This window comes from Erpetoichthys calabaricus, chromosome 1 (genome assembly GCF_900747795.2).
Source record: "Erpetoichthys calabaricus chromosome 1, fErpCal1.3, whole genome shotgun sequence".
In the NCBI taxonomy this organism is placed as follows: Eukaryota; Metazoa; Chordata; class Cladistia; order Polypteriformes; family Polypteridae; genus Erpetoichthys; species Erpetoichthys calabaricus.
The window spans coordinates 283450989-283466282 of record NC_041394.2 but is presented as its reverse complement, the minus strand read 5'-3'; the positions used below and the strand labels follow the sequence as shown (position 1 = coordinate 283466282).

The window sequence follows — 15294 nt, the reverse complement described above, 5'->3', positions numbered from 1 at the left end:
GGTGCAGTGGTTTGACTCAGAGTTCTGGAGAACTGTCCGTGGACAGTTTGTGCATTCGCCTTGAGTTCACAAAGGACTTTTGTTCATATAATAGGGATGTGCATGTTGCTTAATTGTCAGTGCTAAACAAGCCTGGTGTGAGTTAGTATGGGAGTGTGAATGAAAGCATGACCTGAGATGGATTTGCATCTCATCCAATGTTCATTCCTGCCATGCTCCTAGACTGATTCCTCATGATCCTATAAAGAAAAAGGATTTATAGAAAGTGAATACTGTATATGGGTGGAACATCTAAGAAGTAATAACGAGTGAATGATGGAAAGAAGACAAACATATCTCACTGCAAAAACGGGGACAGCGCAGCGTAGTAGTTACCTGGAACTGTAAACCATAGGGTCAGAGGTTCAGTCCCAAATTTTGACTCGGCGTAAGACTCTGAACTATTTACGTAACCTGCATTGTTGAAAATGTAATGACCTTGGAAATCATGGTAGTAAATACTTGGTGATTTGTAAATTGCTTTGGATTGCAAAAAAAGTTTGTCATGTCAGTTTAACTGCAAGTATGTAGAGATCTGCCTGTTTATTCCTGTTTAATATCTGTGAGAGCTGGGTGTTTATCTATTTCAAAACATCCTTTCCCCCTCTATGTACGTGTATGAAAGCACACAAAGTAAATGAAACAGCCTTGGCCTTTTCTGTAAGCATCTGAGTCTTTCTTAGTGTATCAGGTGCATCTTGGTATAGAAGAATTGGACTATGGATAACATAACAAAAAAAACAAAAGAAAAAGTTAAATCTTTGCCATTCTGTTCTTTGCATGTGGTGTTTTTCACTCAATCCAGTAACTCGGGGTAAAAATATGGTGTATTTAGAAATTAAAATTTGGCAGGACTTACAAGTGTGAGGGGATAAAGTTTGGGCTTATTTTCCTGACAATTCAAAGAAAACAATGTATTGTAAAGGAAATTCAATATAGGGTGAGAGACAATTATCTAAATATCACTGATATACAGTAGCTCCTAGCCATGTCAATTTTACTCCTTTACTATGTGAAGTCTCCTGGCCTTTTTTGTGCATTTTGTCCCCTGCAGAAGGAGCATAGAAAGTATATTGCTTGGGTTTCCAAGATATCCACCTATCCAGATAAGAGTATTTGTGCAATATTATGATTTACTCACTCAGAAAATAAGAGGTAGAGAAGTACACAATTAACTTTCCTCTCAATACAAAGTTAACTTTCCATTCACCCCTCAAGCCCAGGCACTGTTGAACAGCAGTCATCCATATTCATACAGTTAATGCCCTTGAGTGTTTCCATGAAGCAGGATGCACAGACTAAATCAAATAATCCATAGATAACCTTGATTTTTAAGAATGTTTTTGTTGCCAGGCATAGGCCAAATGTTTTCTTGGGAACAGAGGACCATATGGCTGAAATGGTAATGTAGCTTAGCGTTTTAACAAAGTTGAGGAGTAAGTAAACATTACAATGACAATTTTTTGAAATCGGGAAATATAATTAGTATCTTCTGAATATTGTCAGGCAGTGTTCATCCTCACTAACCCTGTTTCTTTTGTACTAACCCAGTAAATAGGAAGGTCTGTAATGTAAACTCATCAGATGTAATGATGGACACAGGCAATCATGCCTGGAAGGCCACAGGAATGAAGGATTTTTTAGCACAATGTAGCAACCGACACTGAAAGGTACTCTAGTTCATCACAGGGCAGACTTGCACTGGGCCAGTTTTTATTTGCTAGATGATCTATTCTGTTATTCTTTTGGGAAATGGGTGCAAGATGAGAGGGGTTTGGGGAGAGAAAAAAAAACCAGACAATTTTAAAATGTACACAAGGTGGCTCACCATGAATTATTTGGGTTCTCAGACAAGTTAAACATACGGAGCCATGGACTCACCAGATTGCTCAAAACTCTTTAAAGGGGTGAAGATGCCATGTTTTCAGACATAATAATACTGCAGTCTTCAAGCAGTGACACCAGCCTCTTTTCCTTTACTATTTGTTATCTTCAGTGTACATTTCTTTTATTTTTATGCCTGTGGATTTTAACACAGTTTCTTTTATATAGAAAGGTTGTGATGAATAAATACCCACTACTGCCTTCTTAACCAGTAGTCTTGATGGTTATTTTTCATTAAAGGCAGGATCTCTAAATGATGATATTTCAAAAATAACACAGAAGAGATAAGACATGGAGCTGCCATTTGAATACCACTTAAGTCTTTTCATCCATTTATACTTGAGCACTATATATGCTATGGGTATGTGTGTATTTACATGTGTACATCTATCTATATATCTCGAATGGGTCATCAACACTAATATATACGGGCAAAGAAGCCAGGTTGACAGTAATAATCACCAGAAAGAAATTATTCTAGGAACGATGTTGTAGTGGAAGGACAATGAGAGACAGTGGGCAATAAAATAAAAGTACCCCAAGCTGATAGATGCCGCAAGGAAGCATGTTACCTTATGCATGGTCTCTGGCTACTTAGTATACGTTATTTGTCAGACTTTTGAAGGTTGCCTGGTATTATCTAATGTAGGTTAGGGTTGAGGACTGCAGGAATATCTGGGTCCATCAAACGAAGTACTCAAATAATTACACTAAGAGGTGAAGCAAGGCAATACTGATTAAGGAAGAGGTGGAGGATGAGAAACTAGAAGTAGGCCTGGAAAGGAGCTTTCAGCCATGGTGCCAGAAAGCTTGGAGTTAGGATGGAAATGAGTAGCAAAGACGTGTCTAGAAGGAGGAAGAGACATCAGCATGATTTATGATAGAGAAAAAACTGGAAGGAAGGAATGCTTTTGTGATTCTTGCTATTGGTAGGTAAGGTAGTCTCTCCACAGGTAGTAACAGACCCTGTATTGTATTATGAAGACCCACAGATACTTTGGTTTTCTTTATTTTTATTATTGTATGTTTGTATTACTGAATTGGTAATTAAGAATCCATGTGTATTTATTTTTGTTTAGTAAATTACCTTTTTTTTTTTATGGGTTTTCATGGTGTTCGTGTGGGTTTAGGATTGATTCACTAGCACCTGTATGGTCCACATTGTATTATGCTTATTTGAAAATGGCTGGTTGAGTGTCTTGCTGGATGGATAAAATGACTGTAGCTATAAATTTCCAAACGGATGATCATATTGATTTTATTGGTTTGAATTATGTTATTTTTAAAGCTGCCAACAGCTTGATAATTTATTTTTTTAAAACAATGCCTTAATTGAGCTTCCACATATGTTGATTGGTAGTGACTAGGTGCTTTGTTGTACCTACACTAGGGTCTTTTGTAGAGTTTTTTTCAATAATCCGTATCATATGTAAAAGAGGTGACATTATTTCTGATTTGATACTGTAGTAATTTAGAGAGAGAAGTTTTAAAAGTCATCTTACGGTTTCAGATAACAAGCAAAGCCACCAGGAAGAACTGCTGCATTCAGTTAAACAGCTTTAAATATGAATACGCATTTTATTTTACTTTAACCATAGGGGCACTCTGGTTAGGGTGAAAGAAATGCGAACTGATCCTGTCGGAGAAATTCCAAAGCGGATTAGTGAATAAAACCTGAACGCTAAGACCACTGTTACTTAAAAGAAAAGGAAAAAAAAGATAGATATAATAATACTCGGTTAAGCCAAGCAGTCATAAAGTACAATTAAAAATATTACGCTTAATGAAGCAATTAAAGTCAGCTTTTGTAAAGTCTAAAATATGCACATTTAAGTTATTACACTTTGGGTAAATACAGTTCATCTCCATGGTAAAGGAACTGATCTTTATCTTGAAACCCTGCAAAGAGCCAACAATACAAAAGTGTAATTACTGAAATGAGTGCCTCTGACCTCTATGAGATGTTTAAAATATGAAAGTGACAGTAAAAAGGAGGTGTGAATTCTACCAGTTTGTGATGTTTTTATAATAAATTGTTAAACAATTGTTTAGCAAAAGAAAAATAAATAAAATGTGCTGACTAATGACTTTGGATGTCTCAGTTTCCCTGTGTTCATGCTGGTTACTCATCTATCTCCTGTTTATCATTGGATAATAGAAATCCGACTCAGCTGATTTAGCTGGCTTTGGTATATTTGGGGAAGGTGGGGGTGGGCTCGGTAGGCCAGCCATTGCCTACAATAATTAATAACAATATACTCTAACCTGCTTAATCCAATTTTTAGGCCATGACAGCCATATTCCATCTCGCTAGCAATGGGTCAAAGGTAGGAATCAACCCGTAAATCCCAGGGCCCAGTCACACTCACTCTCACATCTACATGGAGCAAATTTATAATCACTAAACACCATCTTTGACATGCTGGATGAAAATGAAACTACGTCACAAAGTCCACTTGCAGGAGTTTGTATGTTTGACCTGATGTTACTGTATAATTGTTTCACTCATTGGACATCAATCAGTTGCACCAGTCTAAACTGAGAGCAGTGTGCAGCTGCAAAATATTCTTAAACTATCCGAGACAGGCGGCTGATGTTTGTGACAGATGCTATAACAGTAAATATATTGGTGTTCATTCATAAAGTGTGACAACATATGAAACTCAAAACCTGTGGATAGACTGTTATGCAACATATAATGCAACTGTCAGGCACAATTTTGAAATTAAACAAACAAAAAAAAAATACTTGGAAGCAAACATCAACAATATCTAATAAGGCCAAGGGTGGCCTATTTGTTAAACACCACTGCCAGAAAGTTCCCTTCCTCCTCTTTTCATAGTCTTGGGCATTCTTCATAGTGAGAACTATTCTTTTCCTGTATTCTTCAACATTCCTCAGTCTCCACCTTGGCCTTGTTTTTGGTTAGCACAATTGTATTGCATAATTTAAACAAATATTGTAAGTTTTACTTTGATTAATATTAGTAGTAGTAGAATTACTGTCATATTTGCATAGACTTTCAGTTACTCAAATTTTATCATATATGGGTCCTCTCGTAGAAAGTCATCCATCTCAATAAAAGGATAATTGTCTATCTGTCTGTCCCTGTCATTCCAAAAGATGTCACATCACAAATATTTTTAGTTATAAAATGCATTGCATTTGTTATTGCTTAATAATGCATCACAAACATTAATTCTGCTTTTATGAATCCCATACCAAATGGCATATAACAGAGAGAGATGTTTTGCATAGTGCACTGCAAACATTAATGACAAGGTCTACATTGAATACTTTGATTTCAACCTGTTTTTAATGGGTAGCAAAGCTAGTTTAGAACTTAAAGAATTTATCATTAGAATCAGGTTTATGTCATATTATTAATAAACAAATATTTGGATATGGATAATATTAACTGTCGCTATATACAATTATGACAGTCTTACAAGAAGTATATAAATGAGTTAGGTGAATGACTAGTAGTTCATATATTTATTTTTTGGAATATTAAATCACATTGGTCTAAAGTTTGTTTGCTGTATTGAAGTAAGTGCACAGTGGTACAATGGTTAGTGCTATTCACACATCATCACTGTTTTTGTGGAGTTTGCACTTTCATCCTGTTCGTCCATGGGCTTCCTTCTGGGTACTGCAGTCTTCCTCTCACATCCACAGAGAAAACCATATCAGATTGTTTGGTGATTCCAAAAAGATTGCACACTAGTGTGAATCAGCCCTGTAATGGACTAGTGTCCTATCCAGGTTTGCTTCCTGCCTTGTACCTAGAGGTGCCAGAATAGGCTGCACTGTCCTGACCCTGAACTGGCTCAAGTGGGTTTGACAATTCTATGTTGTATTATTGAAATTACTTTAAGTGTGGGAAAAAAGCAATTCCATAGAGACAGAGAGAGTTGGCCAGTTTTAAAGGGTTGAATCTGCTCAAGTTGCCTTTTGTGACTTCTAAATCTCAGTAGCTCTGCTAGGATTGTCAGGTAATTTATCAGTCCGTCTGTTTTTTCTTAAAAAGGTCTAGTTCAATGCAGAGCTGCAGGGTGCAGCCTAATGAACCTAGCTTATAATTTAAAGTGATATAGGAGTTGTTGCTGTAAATACTTTTGTAATAAGACCTGATTTATGAAAGCAAATAAAGGGAAAACCAAATGTGCTTAAGATAAAGCATCTGTGCCTATCCTGTCACAAAACCTACATCATAAAACCTGAACCCAAATATGCCCGAGACTGCCAGTGGCCTGGTCAGAGTTTGGTGAAGTGTCCTCCATGCAAAGTTCTGATGAATAATGAGCAACCACAGAGAAATATAAGTTTACCCTTCATATATGCCCTCTCATAAATCTCAGGGCTAAATGACTTAAAACCAACATGGAATCAAAGTGAATGCGTTGTACAAGTCCGCAGCTAGCAATGAGTTGTAATCTACTCAAGTTTAACAAAGGAGGCTACATTTTCCATGTGAAGGAGCACCTCCTACAAAAGGAAACCTTTGATCTTTTGACAAAAGCTAAATTTTAATGATTTGAAAGGACTCGTCTCTTTAGAAGTCACACACTGTAATGGGAATAACGCACACAATGTGACTTTAATCACATTGGATAATGTGTAAAGCATCCATGGTGTCCAATTGTGACTGCCAAGGCAGCTGGGGAGATTTGGGTCTGCCGACAATCATGGTTTAGTCTGTTCTATAAGTAGATCTGAAGTGGTGTTTTGGCCTCCGTGTATATTGGGAAACTGCTTACTAATGCTATCAGATTTTTAGTCCTATGACAGCTATGATATACAGAGTGGGTTGCCATTAAGGACACTGAGGAAAAGACAGCTCCTCCAATGGCTTCTTTTTATTTATTTTTTTTCTTTTAAAGAAATTTATTTGGAATAGAAATAAGCACGTGTCCACACAAGGAGAAATCTGTTTCATACACAAAGATATCTACTTAGCTGAGAAAGTGGAAAAAAGGTGAAGCAGACTGTGCTGAATCAAGGAATTTACTTTCTACTTTTAAGTGTTTTAAGTTACAGCCACATTCTAATGGCTCCAGTAGACATTTTATCAGCAGTTCTCTATTCAAAGCAAAAGTTGTAAAAGAGGCTTTTCTGTGGAAAAAAAAATTGAAATGTTAGTTAAGTAATTCAAGCACTGGGTTGTCTTCAGTGGCTTTTGGAGACAACAAAAGGATTTTAATAATCTGCAACAGTTATAAGCGTGCATGTAATTATACTTTAAAACTGTTACTTGTCACTTTACAGTAGTAAGGAAGGGTGTTGTACCGTGTTAGCCATTATGAATGTAGAGAAAAGCCAAGCAAAATGACACCTTTTATTGGCTAACTAGAAAGATTACAATATGCAAGCTTTCGAGGCAACTCAGGCCCCTTCTTCAGGAGTTGCCTCGAAAGCTTGCATATTGTAATCTTTCTAGTTAGCCAATAAAAGGTGTCATTTTGCTTGGCTTTTCTCTACAGTAGTAAGGAAGAATAAGAAGAACATATAGGTATGTTAAATATGTAGTCAACCTTTCAATGTATCCATTTTCAAAAAAAAAAAAAAATATATTTTTTTTCAATATAAGATTTTGAGGGACCAAAATGCTGTTGCGTCTGCATTGGACACAAGGTGGAAAATACACCCGGACAAGATGCCAGTCCCATGTGTGTTCACTTTTATTAGAGTTGGCAGATAGCTTGACAAGACAGGGAGTCTAGCCCTTTGGCAAAAGAAACAGGCAGGCAACCACAAAATTGCTCAGTTAATTCTACAACACTGACTCTGACTCACTGTGTGACCCTGAGAGAGAGCCTTAAGCAGGCAGTGCTCATATTGTAGAAGGCTGGAAACACATGTGCTTTGAAATGGTAATTTACTTTGGACAGACAGGTGGAGGTGCAGAGCTCCTCTGCTTTAATTAAGTAAAGTCTGTGCATCGAACAAATGTTGTTACGGTTATCAAATGAACCTGAATGCACCTTCTTTAACCTCCAAACCAAGAGCCTAGATACACATCAAGTTGTTTTGCAGACTTGAAGCTGGAAATACAAATGGTCTAAATCTGAGGAGACTGAAGTTTCATAATTTGGGGGGTGGCTTTAGTAATCAGTTAGCATGCCTGCTGTGCTCCAGTCATAGTTGAGACTGTATCCAGGTTTTTTACCAGTTTCAGAACAAATACCCTACTCTTTTGACTTTTATATGGGGTCTTTACTAGGAATTGTTCATGGGCACATTGTGGACAGTGATGGTGAAGATGGCAGAGGAAACATCTATATACTTATACTATTTAATTAAATTCTAAGGTCTGTGTGTTACTGTGTGCATGGTCCCTTTAAGCTGTCTGATTGGTCAGTATTGCTGTGGTCGTTTAGCTAAACGTGACTGACACAGGAAGTGTTGGGTAAGGAAAGATTTAGAAGGAACACTGAAAGTTGCTTTCAAAGATGGGAAGGGCAGTATTCCTAATACAAGTGATGTTTTTCCAGCAGGTAATTGGGGCTTGTCTACTATTAGTGGTATACAAAGGCGGACAAGACCCAAGCAAGGCACCTTGAAATGAATGAAAAGCAGGCTTTACAGAAATGCGACTGAGAGTGGAAGAGGGTACACGTAAGGCAAGAGATACCAAATGTCAAACATTTTAAAATTTACTTTGTTACCTGACTTCAACAGGTGATGTACTGTAGCTAGTAATATAAAATGAATATAGAAATGATGAATATTCATTTATTTTCTAAAGCAATTACATCCAGTAAATTGGTGCATGGTCATACTGTGGCAGAATCGGGCGCAAAATAGGAACTTGCCATTGATCTGTGCAAACTCCCCTTGACCCAGTGTAGAATTATCAAGTATCCTAACATGCCATTTATTTATTTACCTTTTTTGCATGTGGGTAGGGATCCCAAATAAACTGTAGATGGACATTCAAGTTCCTGTATCCACACTAACCAGACCAGGAAATCAACCTTGATTCTTGCTCTGACCTCTGTGTCAGCCATGATTAATTTCAGATGAACATATTACCTGTATCTGAGGATAAAATAAAATGTCTATTATTTTACTTTTTGGATCATCTTTTATGTTGACACCATTCAGATTTCTTAATGTTTGCCACATTTATTTATTTGCATAGTAAATGTTTTTTATAAGACATTAAAGAGACGAAAGGTTGCAAAGTGAACCCAATGGTGGATATTGAACTGACATCTTTGTGGTATACAGTTTAGTGTTTTTGCTTCATTCTCCATAGCATTTGGCACATTCAAATTCCTTCAAATCAACGCCAGCCTCTCTTTTCTCTTTGCTGCTTGAAATGTTGTTTACTATGGAAGAAACGGCTATGTGTCTTTTTTGAAGTGGGTTTTAAGTTGGCTTGCCATGCATTATCATAGAGAACTGGCAGGGGAGTCATGTCTTCATGATATGTCTCACCGCCATGTTAAATGTCTTCACTCAGCCATGCGTAAATGGTGGCCTGCATGTACTGATGATGCCTTGTGTTTCCTAACATAACCTGTGTAACTTTTTTAACTGTTCTCACTGCTCTCTTTGAGTACATACCTAAATCTAAATATTAATTTTAGGGATGTGCAAATAATTAACTATCTGAACATATTTGAAAACTTTGCAAAAATTTTCTTTACACATTTATTAGATTCCTTGTACACAAGAAATTAAAAGGTGATAGCTGTGCACCCATAACTCTGATTCTGTTGAAGAGTAATAAAAATGGGTACCAGTTAGTCCTTAGGCTCATTTTTTTCTCTCAATTGTTATACTGTAATTTTGATTACACTAGATAATTATATAGACTTATGCAGTAAGAATTAATGGGTAAAAAAAAAAATAAATAAAACTATATACAAATGTTTTACTTCCTCCCTGCACGTTAGGCTAACTGGAGATTCCATATGGCACTGTCTGAGCGTGGGTGTACGAGTTGGCCTTGCAATGGATTTTCTTTATTCTCTACTTTTCGTTATGTTCTGCACTAGGTACTTTTAACTGAAGAACTTCTATCTTGGTCATTAATATCTTTATAGAACCTTGGATAAAAGTGCCTTCTACCTCACCTCAAGTGTGCAATTTCAAGGCAAACGCCTCCATGGAACCTGTCCTTTTTACAGCCCAGCATTGTTTAATTACATGGCAAGAAAAATGGTGCAGTCTGGTCTCGCCATCCCATAGACGTGATCTCATTAATGATCTCCATGGCTTCATTTTAAAAATAAGACTTTCAAATGATAATCTTGGCACTGCTTCTACATTTTAGGTAAGAGCCAAAATCTACATGTTTACCTAACAGAAGGAAACCCAGTCACAAAGTGGCTTTTTAGCAGTGAAATCAGTCGCTAGAATGCCACTTAAAGAGAGGCAGAATGGCTCCTTTGTTTAGTCACTGTCTATCTGATCTTCGGCTGCCTTCCTTTACTTGTTATCCCCGTAATTTATTTCTGGTTTCCTTTACTGTCTCCTGTGCAAATGACCACATAAAGTATTTTTCCCCTGGAAAAAAAAGAAAAGGTTTCGTTTGGTCCATACTAACACCTCAACACAGGAATGTGAGAATCTTAAAAACTAAAAATGGCAAAAAGGCAGACAAAAATATCTTGTCAGTTATATTTTAAGAATGATTTGTTTATTTTATTCACAGAAGCAAGCTTTTTCTTATCCTGAGGTTAGGGAATGTGTTCCATTTTGGCAGTTACTACAGTGCTCATATCCACAACCAGGAGTACATTTAAAAATGGCCATGATCTGCTATCCTTAGAACCCACACTTACATAATAACTATCTTTATAATGTCCATCTTTCATAAATGCTTACATTTTTTCCCTCACACAGTGTTATTGGGGAAAATCTAGAATGACCATTACTTAAAAAATGCTTTGGCCTTTTCACATTATGATACTTGCAAATTATGATTTTAGACATTTTACAAAAAAGTGCAGTGGGTATTAGTGTCACCTATCAGCACGTTAACCTTGAACCAATTCTTAGCTGGGGTGCCTATTCCATGAAATGTATATGTTCCCCTCATGTTTATATGGGTTTCTAATTTTCTGTCATAGTCCAGTTCTTCCCCATAGTGAATATACAACAACTTTGAATAAACTGCCCTAGTTGAGAGTTTGTCATAGTTTTGTAAAGCTGCTAAGATAAGTTTGTATTCTTTGAATACATGGTGATCAGAATGTTATAGTGTTAGTAACAACCGAAGTAGTGTACTAATACAAATTTGAATATGTATGTAGATTTGATATGAAAAGATCTATTTGCCTAGTATAGCACTTTTCATTTGCATATGCTGACTTAATTTGATATTTTCAGTCATTGTGTACAACAAAAAGTACTAGCTCCCACCTTACACTTAGTGCTGCCAGGATAGACTCTGACTCATTGTGATTCTAAACTACATAGGCATGTTAGAAGTGAATAGATAGATAGAATGACATAGACAGAAGAAAACTGGCACTCTATTCAAGGCTGGTTTCTGCCTTGGCTATAGTCCTGCCAGGATAGACAGTTTAATAAATTCATTGATTCCTAAATGGTCAGATGTGAAATCTGCTATTTAAAATAACTGATCGATCAAGGCATATTTCCACTCTATGAGAAGAACAGTCAAAGTATGGCTTACAGATATTTTGAATGGATGTGTCCACCTACAGAAAGATGAGGTGTCTGGGACTGAGTGTGGTTGGGCCTGCAGGATGCATACTGTTCTTGAATGAGGCTTTGAAACTGTGAAAGTGATACTGTATTTAAACCTAAGACCGAATGACTGACTGACTGTGTAATTTTCTGCAGTCTTTTGTCTGCTTTTGTGTGTACATGGGCTGGAAGGTATAATAAAAAATAACCTGTTTTTATTGATTCAGGTCTGACTTTCTGAATGTTGTCCAAATCTGCGACTGGGATGTCATGATATATATATAGTGAATTACAACTTAGAAATGAGATTCCACATGCATAGTTGAATCAATTTGCATTTTAATTCATACAAGTAAATGAATTAATCACCATTTAGAGGAGAATATTAATTATACATTCCTGATATTTTAAATACAAAACTGTAAGCTTTCTACTCTACTGTTGTGTCAAAAACAGAACATTTTCTCTATTTATGATCAAAGAATGATTCAGGCTATTCTGTTATGCAAGTATTAATACCATGCCACCTTTACTGAAACCAAATCTGAAAGGGCGCATTTAGTTTACAAACAAAATGTTAATACTATTTAGAAACATTCAGTTTCTTTTCTGGATTTTTCCAAGAAAGGCTTATTTTCATCTGTACAGTGGTGAGGATGATTTTCTTATCTGCTTAAAGGCGTCTTCTTGCTAATCTGTAACAAAAAGTACAAGATAGTTTTCTAGGTCATTCTGACTGCTATTGAAGAAAAGAGCAAAGATCATCTGGTGCTCAGGAACTTTATAGAGGCCCTAAAGTAGTTGTACAAAGCCAAATGACAGACTGTGATATTAGCAATGAATAATAAAGCTGTTTGCAAGGCCCCGCCAAATACACTTGTTGCTAATTGGCACAGAAAGTGTTGTGTTGTTTACTACTGTCTCAAATCTGTCAAATGACATGTTGAAGATGTTGCATAGCCTGCATATCTGCTCTGTGTTGGCTAACTATCTTACTGTAGCTAAGTATATGCCTACCTTGTGCCCTGCTACTGCTCAAATGAACGGAGTTGTGAAAAACAAACAAGACCAACGCAAGAAGGAAGAAGTGGATCTGCAGTAGGGAAATATATCAGTATGATTTTCAATTTCTTTGCATAATGTAGTGCCAGAGCTAGTATTTAGATCACAGTGGGAGCAAAAACTCTTTTGGTTAATGATCAGCAGAAGTGAATCATGGAATGTAGGTTACATTACAGTTTGGCATGTCATTCTTTACCCTGTTTTTGCAGACACAGGTGAAATTTGTGTGTTGCTCATGTCATGGTTAAACTGCAAATTGTCCACTGCTTGCTTTTTCTCATTGCCCCCCCCCCCCATTTCTTAGATGTAGGGGCTACTACCTGACTGTTAGAAGCAATGAAATAGTATCAGCTAAAATGGGAAATAGTCGTTTATTACTTTAACTGCTTGTTTCACTCCGCGAACTGTTAACCATAGATAATGTTTAAATTGTGTTTACAAACCCCATCACCCCATTGATCTACAAATACCATGCCATCATTATTCACATAAGAGTGGCACAGAGGTTAGGCAGTTTCATCATAGTTTCAAGGGCCTGAGTTTTAACATCTGTATGGAGTTTCCACATAGACTCCAGTTTGAAATTTAATCTCTTACTTTATCCTAAAGATATACTTGTTAGTTTGATTAAAATTAGAATGAGACGAGAAAGTGTGGACTGTTGTCTAATCCATTTCATCATGTGCTTAAAGCTGCCTGGATAAGCAGCTCCTTGGAATGATCTTGTACTGCATATAACAATAACAGAAAATAGATGGATATCATTTTTTGTCATTTGAATCTTTTGCTTTCACTTAATTGGTCATGGTGTTGGTCTTAATTTTTTATTATTAATCAACTCCCTAAGCTTACCTGTTTCCTTTTTCCATTTAGGTTCCATGCATTACAAATTGTTGATGTGCCTGTGGAAAATGAAAACCCATCTTCTGGAACTTTTCCTGCTTACGAGAATTCACTGATGATCATGGCCAAACCGAAGAACTGGAAACATCGGCTAGACATTAAAGCAGAGAACCTGCGCATTTTCAAAGAGGGAAGGAACAGACTTCACCATCAAAATGATATACCAAACTTGGATGGTATGGACATAGAAAAACAGAAGGTATCACGTGGACGAAGGCATGCCCATCCCGGATCACGAGGACACCACCCTCAGTTGATGCGTGTTGGCTGTGTGCTGGGTACCTGCCAAGTTCAAAACTTAAGCCACCGACTCTGGCAGCTTATTGGTCAGTCAGGACGTGAGGACTCATCCCCTGTTAATCCTAGGAGTCCACACAGCTATGGATGAGCCCATAAAATCATCTGAGTCAATAAAGTAGGAAAAGACTTTGGCATAGGTCGTCTTTCTGTATTAAAACGTAGGTCTTGTTTGGCGATGTTTTATTGTACTATAATCAGCTTTTTCTGTGCCTTTATTTAAGCCAATGACTACTGTCACATTTACTTTGTAGTTTTGTGCCTTAGTCCTCATATAAACAATGCAAGATGCAATGATTATTGGCTGGTGCATATGTAACGTCACCTCCCAGATGTTCCTGGCCACATTTGTTATACAGCTGTGACTCCTGAAAGGTATTATGAACCCTTGAAGTAGAAACTTCTACTCCTCTGTCCTGTTACTATACACTGGGGTAGCACTTGCAGAATTCAGGATGGTCCATGCTACTTGGTAGCTATCAACAATTGTATCTTTTTCTGCTTGGAATGATCAGTTTATACAGATCTTTGAAGCTTGAATGAAAGTATGACCTTTATAATAAAGAGTTTAAGAAAATAAAATAATGTAAAACATACATTTTAACATATATATATATTTTAAATATAAATACATATAGTGTCCCATTAACACTACTGTTGGAATAGTAGAGCGACTCCTGTCCCTGAGTGGGATAAGCCAAGTCAGAAATTGAATATATACTCATACACACATAAATATTTTTATATCTTTATTTAGGCAAACACGCACATATACACACACACACACACGTATATATATATGTGTGTGTGTGTGTATATATATGTGCAGCATCTGTCTACATATAGATTTACATACATATGTATGCACACATGTATATAGTGTGTATGCTTATATATATATATATATATATATATATATATATATATATGTGTATATATATGTGTATATGTGTATGTATATATATATATATATGTGTGTATATATATATGTATATCTTAATAGAATATATATATTAAATTATTAATTTAAAGTTGTAGCAATTTAATTTTAACACTGTTTTTCATGCATTTTAATTTAATGGGCAAACTAACTTTGGAGTATTCTTGATGGATTTATACTGTCCATACTGGCAGCTACTAAGCTCAGAGCCTTTTCTAGTATACCAGTGGGGTTTATTGGATTGTCTTTTTTATGTTAAGATATATATATAGAATTCCACCAAAAAAACCTAATCTGAACTCTGACCAATGCCTTGGGGCATAATCTATTTGTAAGAGCAAAAATGTTTCTGGACTCAGCAAAAGGTGTTACACAAATGGTGAGCTCTAGGGTGAGTTTAACCAAAGTTCACAACTTGTTTTTAGCATTCCAAATGTTGAACTATGCGGAGTGTGCGCTGATTCAGCACCTGAACTAGACCAGGTTTCAGATGTTTGATTTTT

General features: G+C 36.5%; 1 protein-coding gene across 1 annotated transcript in view; it reads left to right on the top strand.

The window, feature by feature from the left end:
- adm2b (adrenomedullin 2b) overlaps positions 1 to 14759 on the top strand; it is a 29700-nt gene extending 14941 nt beyond the window's left edge. The window contains exon 3 of the mRNA XM_028815812.2: positions 13525 to 14759. Within this exon, the coding sequence (XP_028671645.1) occupies positions 13525 to 13942 (418 nt within the window). The 3' untranslated portion in view covers positions 13943 to 14759. The remainder of the gene's footprint in view (positions 1 to 13524) is intronic.
- Positions 14760 to 15294: the final 535 nt, after the last annotated feature.